The sequence below is a fragment of the Cebus imitator genome, unplaced genomic scaffold (genome assembly GCF_001604975.1).
Source record: "Cebus imitator isolate Cc_AM_T3 unplaced genomic scaffold, Cebus_imitator-1.0 Scaffold552, whole genome shotgun sequence".
NCBI classification, from domain to species: domain Eukaryota; kingdom Metazoa; phylum Chordata; class Mammalia; order Primates; family Cebidae; genus Cebus; species Cebus imitator.
The window spans coordinates 245749-258355 of NW_016107867.1; the positions used below are offsets into that span (position 1 = coordinate 245749).

At 48.1% G+C, this 12607-nt stretch overlaps 1 protein-coding gene across 1 annotated transcript in view; it reads right to left on the minus strand.

Annotated features, from left to right (window-relative positions):
* The window catches only part of ITGAX (integrin subunit alpha X), a 31431-nt gene that overhangs the window by 8502 nt on the left and 10322 nt on the right, over positions 1–12607 (minus strand). Inside the window, exons 12-17 of the mRNA XM_017515451.2 lie at positions 5573–5728; positions 5278–5441; positions 4987–5141; positions 4261–4392; positions 4099–4172; positions 3386–3527 (exon numbers count right to left, since the gene is read on the minus strand). Of these exons, the coding sequence (XP_017370940.1) occupies positions 3386–3527; positions 4099–4172; positions 4261–4392; positions 4987–5141; positions 5278–5441; positions 5573–5728 (823 nt within the window). The remainder of the gene's footprint in view (positions 1–3385; positions 3528–4098; positions 4173–4260; positions 4393–4986; positions 5142–5277; positions 5442–5572; positions 5729–12607) is intronic.

A 12607-nucleotide genomic window follows, 5' to 3' on the forward strand; every position in this document is an offset into this window, starting at 1 on the left:
TAAGTAACCAACATTTTTCTACTCTTGTTTCTACTCTGTTCTCTTTCTGAATACTTTAAAGCATGTCCCAAACATCATATTTGTGGGAAGTAGAAAAGTTCCTCTTTAAAGTTTTCTTTCTTGTTAAAGAATAAATTTGCTAATAACTCTTTGTTAAGCCCTTATCCTATGTAGCTGTTAAGACATGCCATGCTTACAGGCACGTAATACATTCTATATCCTTGTACTTTAACAAGATATCTGTGCTGGATGTGCTCACAGGCATGTCGCAGCTGGCAGCCTATGCCCATTACCTGTTTAAAAAAGTTTTAAGTTGTTAGCCAATCAGGTTTTAGTTTAAATTGTGAGGTCTGGCTCCAGCCAGCGGAGATCAGACACAGCAGTAAGGACGACCCCAAATGCATAAGGGATAAATATGACTGCTTTTCCTTCGTTCATCGTACTCTGGTGGCAAGATGACTAGCGAGAGTACCCTTCCTGCAGTCCAGGAAGTAAAAATTGCGTTGCTGAAAGATCCTTTGTCTCAGTGCTGATTTTTCTTTGTGGCACTGAGTATCTGTTTCCAACAATATTGTTTCATCTAGAAATAGTGTACACCACCAACAGATAAGGGTATTTTAAATGTAACCACAAGACCCAACAAATCACAGTCAACAAAATTAACAATTACTCCTTTATATACCAATTTACCAGTTATGCTCTGTTTTCTTAGATTGCCTCCAAAAATGTTACTTTACAACTCATGTATTAAAATCAATATTCAACACATTACATTTGGTTGATAGGTCTAGGGTCACTTTCAATGACAATGATCACCCCTCACATGCAGAGATGGCCTTTCCTGGTGTGTTCTTTGATACCAAAATGTGCCTGTGTCGGGAATACGAGACTAAGAGAAACAGAGCAGATTAACAACCAAACATTATGTGTGGACTTAGCTTGAATTTTGGTTCAAATAGACCAGAGGTAAAAAGACATTTTTGAGACAATTACAGAATTTTGACTACTATCTTAATACCAAGGAACCACTTATTTCATTGGGTGTGATAATGGTGTTGAGGTCATATAAGATGTCCTCATTGGTTAGAACTATAGAGTGTGTCTTTGTCTGTTCCCTGCTGCTATAACAGATTACCACAAACCAGGTAATTTATCAATAGAAGCTTCATGTTTCTGGGAACTGGGAAGTCCAAGAGCATGGCACCAGTATCTGGTGAGGGCCTTTGTCCTACGTCATCTAACAGCAGAAGACAGAAGGGCAAGAGAGCACATGTGAGAGTGAAAGGGAAAGGGGACCAAACTCATCCTTTAATTAGGAACCCACTCCTGGGCTGGGCACGGTGCCCCCGCCTGTAATCTCAGCACTTTGGGAGGCTGAGGCGGGTGGATCACTTGAGGTTAGGAGTTCAAGACCCGCCTGACCAACATGGTAAAACCCTGTCTCTACTAAAAATACAAAACTTAGCTTGATGTGGTGGTGGGTGCCTGTAATCCCAGCTACTTGGGAGGCTGAGACACAAGAATTTCTTGAACCTGGGAGGCAGAGACTGCAGTGAGCCAAGATCATACCACTGCACTACAGCCTGGGTAACAGAGCGAGACCTTGTCTCAAAAAACAAAACCAAAAAAACAAAACAAAACAAAAAAAACCACCCTACTCCTGAAATAACTAATCTACTCTCAAAATAATAGTATTCATCCATTCATGAGGGCTTTGCCTTCATAACCTAATCACCCCTTAAAGGCCCATCTTTCAACACTGTTGCATTGGGAATTAAGTGTTCAATGCGTGAACTTTTGTTGATGCATTCATGTCATAGCAGAGTGAATAAGGAGGAGTACAATGACCCCCATGCCTGAGATTAGCTTTAAAATAATTCAGCATGTCTGGCACAGTCTGTAACTCGTGTCTGTAACTCCAACTCTTTGGGAGGCTGAGATGGGAGGATTGCTTGAACCCAGGAATTAGAGACCAACTTGGGCAGCACAGTAAGACCCCCACTCTACAAAAAGATTAGCTAGCTGGGCATGGTGGCGCATGCCTGTAATCCCAGCTACTCAGGAGGCTGAGGCAGGAGAATCGCTTGAACCGGGGAGCTGGAGGTTGTGGTGAGCTGAGATTGTGCCATTGCACTCCAGCCTGGGCAACTGGAGGGAAACTCTGTCTCAAAAAAAAAAAAAAAAAAAAAAAAAAAAGCCAGGTGTGGTAGTTTGTGCCTCTAGTTCTAGCTACTCAGGAGGCTGAGATGGGAGGATTGCTTGAGCCCAGGAGGTCGAGGCTACAGTGAGCCGCGATTGTACCATTGCACTCCAGCCTATGTGACAGAGCGAGACCCTGTCTCAAAAATAAATAAATAAATAAATAAATAAAATATGTTAGCAAAGGGGAAAAACTGAAACAAATGTGGCAAAATGTTGCTAATTGTTGAATCTGGGTGATAAATTTTGGGGAGGTTTGTTGTAAATGTTTTAAATTTTTCATAATAACTTTTTTTTGAGACAGAGTCTTGCTCTGTCACCGGGCTGGAGTGCAGTGGCACAATCTTGCCTTACTGCAAACTCTGCCTCCTGGGTTCAAGCAATTGTCCCACCTCAGCTTCCCGAGTAGCTGGGATGACAGGCGCACACCACCACACCAGCTAATTTTTGTATTTTTAGCAGAGATGGGGTTTCAACATGTTGGCCAGGCTGGTCTCGAACTCCTGATCTCAGGTGATCCACCTGCCTTGGCCTCCCAAAGTCCTGGGATTACAGACGTGAGCCACTGCACCTGGCCATAATAACATTTTTGTTTAAAAAGTCTGGTTCTCTTTGACTCCCTGTGGTCCTGGTTCTATATTCTAGTGCAGGGATTGGCAAACGACAGCCACTACCTATATTTATACATAAAGTTTTGCTGTATCTCAGGTATATTCATTTATAATCTCAATCGTGTCAACGGCTGCTTTCACTCCGTAACACCAGAGGTTAGCAGCTGCAACACAGACCACGTGGCCCCCAAAGACAAGATATTTACTATCTAGCCCTTGGTAGAAAAAGGTTGCCATGCCTTAATGCAGAATGACCAGTAAATTCAAGCCCTTGCTTCTACAGAACAGCATTTTTAAGTAGTTGAAGGATGAGATACATTTTCCTTTAAAAGAGGAATATTGACATGATATGGAGTAGAAAGAAATTTGGGCAGGATTCCCTCTGTCTCCGCATTCGTAGCCTCTCAGGAAATCATTCCTGTTAGTGTCCTCAAACTGCGATGCCCGAAGTTGAACACCACAAGAGCAGAGGCAAGCCCCAGCTGGCACAACCACCTCCAGGCCCCCTCCTGAACTGCACAGGAATCTATGCTGACACCCAGCCCAGCCACCTCCTCCTTCCCCAGAGGGAGCACCTGGCCCTGTGCCACGTGGCGGTAGGACAGTCCCGCCGGGTGAGAGAAGGTGATGGTGGTTCCGTAGGAGTCTTCCCCGTCGTTCCACACCATCACTTCTGCATTTAGTTCCAGGTTACTCCCCACCAGCAGGGTCTTCAAGCTGGGTATCGGGGAGGGGAAGAAGATGATTCTGTGACTGAGGCTAGAAATAATCTGGGAATAAAATGGGTTGGGTGGGGACATGGGAGATAGACAAGGGACAGGACACCTGGGTTCTTCTTCTTCTTCTTCTTCTTTTTTTTTTTTTTTTTAAGAGACAGAGTCTTGCTCTGTCACCCAGGCTGGAGTGCAGTGGTGTGATCATGGCTCACTGCAGCCTCCAACTCCAGAGCTCAAGCAATCCTCAAGCTTCAGCCTCCCAAGTAGCTGGGACTATAGGCACGCTCCACCACACCCAGCTGACTTTTCTGTTGTTGTTTTGTTTTTGTAGAAATGGGATCTCACTTTGTCACCCAGGCTGATCCCTAACTCCTGGCCTCAAAAGATCCTCCCGCCTCAGCCTCCCAAAGTGCTGGGATTACAGGCACGAGCCACCGTGCCCAGCCAGGACACCTGTTTTGAGTATAGGATGAGACAATGTTAGGGAGAGCCAGGGACAGGAGTCCCAGGTTCCAGGAAGGAGGCTGGGGTGCCAGGGCAGGTCTAAGGCGGGGTGAGGCGGGGGCACTCACCCTGGGAAGCTGAAGGAGATGCCGAGATCATCCTGGCAGATATGGTCGGCTCCACAGTTCTTCTCAAAGGGGAGCTGCGTGGGAAGGCAATGGAGGGTTTTCTCTGAGACCCAGGCCCCACACTGTGCGCCCTCTTTGGGAGACCCCAGCGCCAGGACTCACGGAGGCTGTGAAGTATCTCTGAGCATCTATGGCCAGCATAGGCTGCAGGTTTCTGAAGTAAGGGAGGGGCTCACCCACCAGCGTGAAGTTCAGACGCAAGGTGATGGGAGTCACGGAGTCCTCCACGCAGGCCTGGGGGATGGGCATGGGGGAGGGAGGAGGGTAAAGGGAACACTGTGCAGAGCTGTGCTCACCACCACCACCACCCCCACCTGCAGTTCTTTTCCAGCTCCCACCTGGCTTCCCCTTCCTTCAGGGCCTGCTCAGCGTCACCACCTCCAGGAGGCCTCCCTGATGCCCTCTTAGTTCTCTCCCCTGGTTTGTCTGTTTTTTTCTCCTCCCCACAGACCTCCCAATCAGCAATGACTGTTTTGGCCACTGCTCTGCCCCTGATCCTCAGGGCACAGCCTGTCTTTGAGGAGCAACTTGGTAAATGCGTGTCCAGTGAATGCCTGAAAAAAAAAAAAACCCCAGCCGGAAGCCCCAGACCTTGTTCTCAGGCTGCCCAATTCTCTTTCCTGAAATCCAACCGTGTAGCCCCTGGCCGCTGCAGCGGATCTCATCACTCGTTGGCTCCCTCACTGGCTAACGTGCAGTAAGCACCTCCTGCATGCTGGTCCCGTGCTGGGCTGAGCCAGAGGGAGGCTGGAACGCAGCCTGTTCTCTCCTGCCCTGCCCTCTGCCAGCCCCAGCGTGGCCGCCACCCACGCCTGTGCCCAGTCGCACCGGGAGCAGCAGATCGAAGTTTTCACAGTGTGTCTTCAGCCCGAGGACTTGGACTCGGCTCAGACTCCGGCTCTTTGTTTCTTGGAAGGTGGCGCGGGGACTCAGGCGGCCAGGGTCGAGGGCCAGGTCCAAGGTCACAGAGCTTTGGAGGTCACCTGTAGGTGGTCGCAGGGATGGTGTTGAGAGAGACAAAAACCCCTGGGGTGGACAACGTGCAGGATGGGAGACAGGCGTCCAGGGCTAGGGGACTCCAGAGGTCAGGGCATCCTGGGTTGGAGGGAGAGGACTCACGGCTCCCGAGCAGGTTCTTGGAAATGTTGTCAATGTAAAGGCAGATGCTGGCGTGTCCCAGGGGCTGGTCAGAGACCTCCTGCTCCCGACACTCAAACGCAGACCGGGGGATCTCGGCAGGTATGAACTGCATGCTTGCCTTCACCCAGAGCACAGGTCTGGTCCTGCGGACAGAGCACCGACCTGAGGACAGCCCCTCAGCTCCTGGGAGCACGACAGGGGGTGGGGTGAAGGGTGGGCGCCCCGGTCTGAACCTAGAACCACCCGGGGAGCGTCCAAGGAAGGCTACTCTCACCTGAGCAGGAGCACCTGGCCCCGGGCCCCCACCGCCAGGTCCACCAGTCCATCCTGGGTGAGGTCCTGACCGCCGCTCAGCGCCTGCCCAAAATACTGCAACCTAGGGGAGAGCTGGGAGCCCGTGATCCGCTGGCCAGAAGAGAAAAGGGTGAATCAGGCTGGAAGGCTACGGAAGAACTTGGAGATAAGTAACAAGGGGAATATGGAGGTAGGGCCGTGGGGGAAGGACAGAAGGGGTGAGATGTGAACAGATGTCACCAAGAAGAGCCTGACAAGAGGAGGTAGGGGTGGGGAGATGGTTGCTAAGAAAGAGCTGTAGGAGTGGAGATTGGAAGGGTGCCCTGGTGACCCGAGTGTCATTCATTCAGTCAGTCTCTAGTTCCAATTCTGACTCCTCCACCTCTGAGCCACGAGGCGGGGGGCAAGGACTCAATCTTTCTGTGCCTCAGTTTCCTCATCTTTCACATAAAGATACTATGAGCTCAGAGTTTAGCTGTGCACAGGAGAGGAATTCCTATGGTTCTCAGAACAGCACCAGGAACATAGCCAGCAGTCCATAACATATCACAATGAGTATTAAGGCTGCAAGGACCTCAGCGCTCGTCCAGCCTCACCTCCCTCATTGCACAGATGCAGGAGAAAGGTGGGGCCAGCGCCAACCCACAGAGCCTTTAAGAGGCTGACTCCAGACCTAACACCAGACCCTCCAACCCCAAGCCCAAGTCCCTTTTTTGTTTCTTGCTGTCACTCTGTCTCTTCAAAGGACAAGAAAAAGCCAGGATGGGTGGGGAGTGGTTACAGCCACACCCAGATTCCACCCTCCTGGGCACTGCCTCGCCTGTGGAATGTATCCCCTTCGTTACCAGTGCTCATGCTATGCCTAGTCCCTGAAAGAATGTGCCCTTTAAATCTCTGTGCACCCCTGAAGCTAGCAGACACTAAAAGCAATAATAATGGGCCAGGCGCGGTGGCCACGCCTGTAATCCCAGCACTTGAGGAAGCCAAGGAGGGTGGATCATCTGAGGTCAGGAGCTCCAGACCAGCCTGGCCAACATGGTCGAACCTCGTCTCTACTAAAAATATAAAAATTAGCTGGGCATGTTGGCACACACCTGCAATCCAAGCTATTCAGGAGGCTGAGGCAGGAGAATAGCTTGAACTCAAGAGGTGGAGGTTGCAGTGAGCAGAGATTGCACCACTGCACTCCAGCCTGGGTGACAGAGCGAGACTCTGTCTCAAAAAGCAAGTAATCATAATGGGCCGGGAACACTGACTTGTGCCTATGGTCCCAGCTACTCAGGCGGCTTTGGCAGGGTGATCTCTTGAGCCCAGGAGTTTGGGGCTACAGTCAGCTATGATTATGCCACTGCACTCCAGCCTGAGCTACACAATAAGACCCTGTCTCTAAAAAAGAAAAAGAAAAGAAAAAAGAATAATAATAAAATTTAAAAAGAAATTGACCAATCATTGAGGGAGTCCAGAAAAGCTCGGTGTACCCCCTCTAAATCTAAAATAAAAGTTCAAAAATAAAAATTAAAAAATTTGGTTAAAAACACTAACGATTGTTTGATCCTTTAGCAAAGCGAAATCTTTTTGCTGGCAGAGGGTCTTGCCTGATGGTGACATGGCTGACTGATCACAGTGGCAACTGCTGGAGGTTGGGATGGCTGGGGCCATTTCTTAAGACAGCGAGGAAGTTTGCTGTATGGATGGACTCTTGCTTTCCTGAAATTTCTCTGGAGCATGCAATGCTGACTGATAACCTTTTGTCCGCCATAGAGTTTCTTTGAAAGTTGGAGTCAATCCTCTCAAACTCTGTGCTGTTTTATCAACTACATTTATGTAATATTCTTTTTTTTTTTTTTTTTTTGAGACACAGTTTTACTCTGTCACCCAGGCTAGAGTGCAGAGGTGCAATCTCGGCTCACTGCAATCTTCACTTCCTGGGTTCAAGCGATTCTCCTGCTTCAGCCTCCTGAGTAGCTGTAATTACAGGTGTGCGCCACCATGCCCGGCTAATATTTTTGTATTATTAGTAGGGACAGGGTTTCACCATGTTGGCCAGGCTGGTCTCAATCTCCTGACCTCAGGTGATCCGCCTGCCTCAGCCTCCCAAAGAGTGGGGATTGCAGGCGTGAACCACTGCGCCCAGCCTGTTTATATAATATTCTTAATCTTGTGTATTGTCATTTCAGTAATGTTCATAGCATCTTCACCAGGAATAAATTCTTTCTGAAAAAAAAGACCACTTTCTTTGCTCTTCCATAAGAAGCAAGTCCTTATCTTGCTTCCTATATCTGTGCAAGTTTCATCATGAGATTGCAGCAATTCAGGCTCCACTTCGAATTCTGGTATTTCCACCACATCCGTAGTCACTTCCTCTCGCTGAAGTCTTAAACCACTCAAAGTTATCCATGAGAACTGGAATCAGCTTCTCTCAAACTCTTGTTAATGTTGATATTTTGGCCCCCTCTCATGAATAATGAATGTTCTTAATGGCATCTAAAATGGTGAATTTTTTTCCAGAAGGTTTTCAATTGACTTTGCCCAGATCCATCAGAAGAATCGCTACCTATGGCAGCTATAGCGTTATGAAATGTATTTCTGAAATCATAAGACTTGGAAGTCGAATTTACTCCTTGGTCCATGGACTGCAGAATGGACGTGTGTTTGCAGGCATGAAAACAACACGGATCTCCTTGAACTTCTCCATCAGAGCTCTTGGGCGACCAGGTGCATTATCACTGAGCAGCAAACTGTGGAAAGAAATCTATTTTTCTGAGCAGCAGGTCTCCAGGGTAGGCTTAAAACACTCAATCGACCACGCTGCAGACAGACGTGCTGCCACTCCAGCTTTGTTCCATTTCTAGAGCACAGGAAGGGTAGATTTAGTATCATTCTTCAGGGTCCCGGAATTTTCAGAACAGTAAATGAGCAATGACTACAACTTGAAGTCCTACCAGCTGCATTAGCCTCTAACAGGAGAGTCAGCCTGTCCTTTGAAGCGTTGAAGCCAGGCATTGACTTCTCTGCCATGAAAGTCCTAGACGGCATCTTCTTCCATCAAAGCCCATTTCATCTACATTGAAAACCTGTTGCCGAGTGTAGCCACCTTCATCAGGGATTTCCCGGAGAACTTGCTGTGGTTTCTCCATCAGCCCTTGCTGCTTCCCCTTGTGCTTTTATGTTTTGGAGACGGCTTCTTTCCTTCAACCTCATGAACCCACCTCTGCTGACTTCAGACTTCGATTCTGAAACTTCCTCACCTCTCTCAGCCTTCGTAGAACTGAAGACCATTCGGGTCTCGCTCTGGATTAGGCTTTGGCTGAGGGGAATGTTATGGCTGCTTTGGTCTATCCAGATCACTCAAACTGCCTTCATAATAGCAATGAGGCTGTTTCACTTATTATTCATATGTTCACTGGAGTAGCACTCTTAATTTCCTTCATTAACTTTTTCTTTGCATTCACAATTTGGCTAACTGTTTAGTGCAAAAGGCCTAGCCTTTAGCCCGTCTTGGCTTTTGACATGGCTTCTTCACCAAGCTTAATCATTGCTAGCTTTTGATTCAAAGTGAGAGATGTGCCAGACGTGGTGGCTCATGTTGGTATTCCCAGTTTGTTGGGAGGTTGAGGCCAGCAGATCGCTTGTGGTCAGGAGTTCAAGACCAGCCTGGCCAACATGGCAAAATCTTATCTCTACTAAAAAATGCAAAAATTAGACAGGCATGGTGGCACGCAATGCGGGAGAATCACTTGAGTCCTAGAGGGGGAAGCTGCAGTGAGCTGAGATCACATCAGTGCACTCCAGCCTGAGTGAAGAGTGAGACCCTGCCTCAATCAATCAATAAACAGTGAGAGACATGTGACTCTTCCTTTCACTTAAAGATCATTGTAGTTATTATATGGCTTAATTTCAATATCGCAGCATCGCAAGGAATAGAGAGGCCAGAGGAGAGGGAGAGAGAGCCCGGGGAACTATCAGTGGCGGAGCAGTCAGAACACACACATTTGTGAAGTTCGCCTTCGTATATGGATGAGCTTCATGGTGCCAGAAAACAATCGTAACATCAAAGATCACTGATCACAGATCACCACCAGAGACGTGGTAAGTACAAAAAAGCCTGAAACACCATGAGAATTACCAAACGTGACACAGAGACACAAAGTGAGTGCGTGTGGTTGGATAAATGGCACCAATCGACTCGCTCCGGGCAAGGTCGCCAAACACCTTCACCGTGTAAAACACGCAGTGTCTGCAAAGCGAAGAAAACAAGGTACACCTGCGTGTGATGGGTTGTGGGATGGAGTGGAAAGAAGGAAAAAATCATGGTGGGGCAGTGAATCCAGAAAGGCCGCCTCTTAGAATCAGGCCTGTGGGTGTAACCAAGCAATATTTGTAACCGAGGGTCTACACAAATATACCTCAAAGCCACCGCAGCAAAGGAAAGTCAAACAAATCGGTACAGACTGTTTGCAGTTTCATGACAACACGTGGGCCCTTGCTATTCTCAACAGTCTTTCAACCTCTTCTTTAGATTCCCCTTCCATTGTTAGACTATGTGGTTTTCATTTCTTTGTTTTGAGATGGAGTCTCACTCTGTCACCCAGGCTTGAGTGCAGTGGTGCAATCTCAGCTCACTGCAACTTTTGCCACCTGAGTTCAAGCTATTTTCTTGCCTCAGCTTCTCAAGTAGCTGGAATTACAGGCATGCGCCACCACCCCTGGCTAATTTTTGTATTTTTGGTAGAGATGGGGTTTCACCATGTTGGCCAGGCTGGTCTCGAACTCCTGACCTCAAGTGATCCACCTGCCTTCGCCTCCCAAAGTGCCGGGATTACAGGCGAGAGTCACCGCATCTGGCCAGCTGTTAAACTATCTTAATGATAGTTATAACGGATTATAACAACCTGATGCCTATTGTGTGCCAGGCACTGTGATAAGCACTTCACGCATACTAACTCATGTAATCCTCACAGCAGCAGCTCAGTGAGGTTGGTTCTATTATTACCACCATTTTACCGATGAGAAAACTGAGCACAGAGAGGGTGAGTTACCTGACCAAGATCGCACAGCTGGTGTGCGACAGAACTGCAGGGACCTTCCTTGGCACTTTTTTCTTTTTGGTAATGACTTTTTTGAGCTATGGACCACATCGCACACAAGTCACCCCTTTAAAGTATATGACTTTAGTGGTTTCTGGTATGTTTCGAGAGTTGTGAAACCACTACCACAATCAATTTTAGAGCATTTCCACTACCTCAAAAAGGGACTCCACAGCCATTAGCAGTCACCCTCATGCCCCTGGCTGCCCCCCACACCCAGCCCTGTGCAACTGTTCATCTACTTTCTGTCTCTACAGATTTGCCTGTTCTGGCCCCTTGGCCTGAATACATGTGGCCTTCTGTGTCTGGCTTCCCTCACTTAACATATTTTCCAGGTGGAATTGCCAGATCACGTGGCAACTCTATGTTTAACTATTTTTTTTTTTTTTTTTTAAATGGAGTCTCACTCTGTCACCCAGGCTGGAGTGCAGTGGCATGATCTCAGCACACTGCAACCTCTGCCTCCTGGGTTCAAGTGATTCTCCTGCCTCAGCCTCCTGAGTAGCTGGGATTACAGGCACCCGCCACCACGACTGGGTAATTTTTTTTTCTTTTGTATTTTTAATAGAGATAGGATTCACCGTGTTGGCCAGGCTGGTCTCAAACTCCTGACCTCAAGTGATCCACCCACCTCGGCCTCCCAAGGTGCTGGGATTATTTGTAACCAAGGGTCTACACAAATATACCTCAAATATACCACAAATATACCCAGGCATGAGCCATCATGCCTGGCCTGTGTTTAATGTTTTGAGGACCTGCCAGACTGTTTTCCAAAGCAGCTGAGTGGATTTACACCATCCCCAGCAGCGCAGGAGGATGCCCAGTTCTCCACATCCTCACCACACCAGTCATTATCCGTAAATAAAAAAAATAGTTTTTATTTGCTGATGACCGATGACATAGAGAATCATTGTATTCACTCACTGGCCCTTGGTACTTCTTCTTTGGAGAAATGTCTATCCCTATCCAAATCGTTTGCCCTTTTTCTTTTTTTTTTTTTGGTGACACAGGGTTGTGCTGTGTCACCTGGGCTGAAGTGAAGTGATACAATCTGCAGCCTCAACCTTCTGGGCTCAGGCGATCCTCCCACCTCAGCCTCCCGAGTAATTGGGACTACAGTTACTACAGCACCACGATGTCTGGCTAATTTTTAAATTTTTTTTACAGAGATGGGGTCTCCCTATGTTGTCCAGGCTGGCCTCAAGCGATCCTCCTGCCTTGGGCTCCCAAAATGTTGGAATCACAGATGTGAGCCACCTCAAGCTGCCCCTTTGCCTATGTTTTAACAGGGCTTTCTTGACTTTTGCCAACAAAAGTAGCCCTTTGTTCTCAGGGAACCCTGCTCCCTTGGGTGGAGGGTTGCAGGAATGAGCATTTGGGGGGACCTCAATGGCAGGAAGGAATAAAATCATGTAGCATCCAGGGAGGCAAGGGGTGAATGAAAGGACAGGCTGAGATGACTAGATCTAAGTGGTTAGCAGCAGGGAGCCCCGATACTGTGCCGGGTTAGAGGTTAGAAGGCCAGAGCACCCCTCACCATCTCAGACCCACTCTGAACCAACGCCCTTGTCTTCCCCGTGCCCCAGATTCTATCTGTAAAATGAGTTTTCTGTGCCTGGCCTGTGTAGCTTGTAAAACTGGCAGGGGGCTGGACACAGCAGCTCATAACTATAATCCTAGCACTTTAGGAAGCCAAGACAGGAAGATCACCTGAGGTCACCAGTTCAAGACCAGCCTGGCCAACACAGTGAAACCCTGTCTCTACTAAAAATTAGAAAAATTAATCAGAAGTGGTGGTGTATACCTGTAATCACAGCTACTGGGGAGGCTGAGGCAGGAGAATCACTTGAACCCGGAGGCAAAGGTTGCAGTGAGTCGAGACTGTGCCACTGCACTCCAGCCTGGGTGACATAGCAAGACTCCATGTC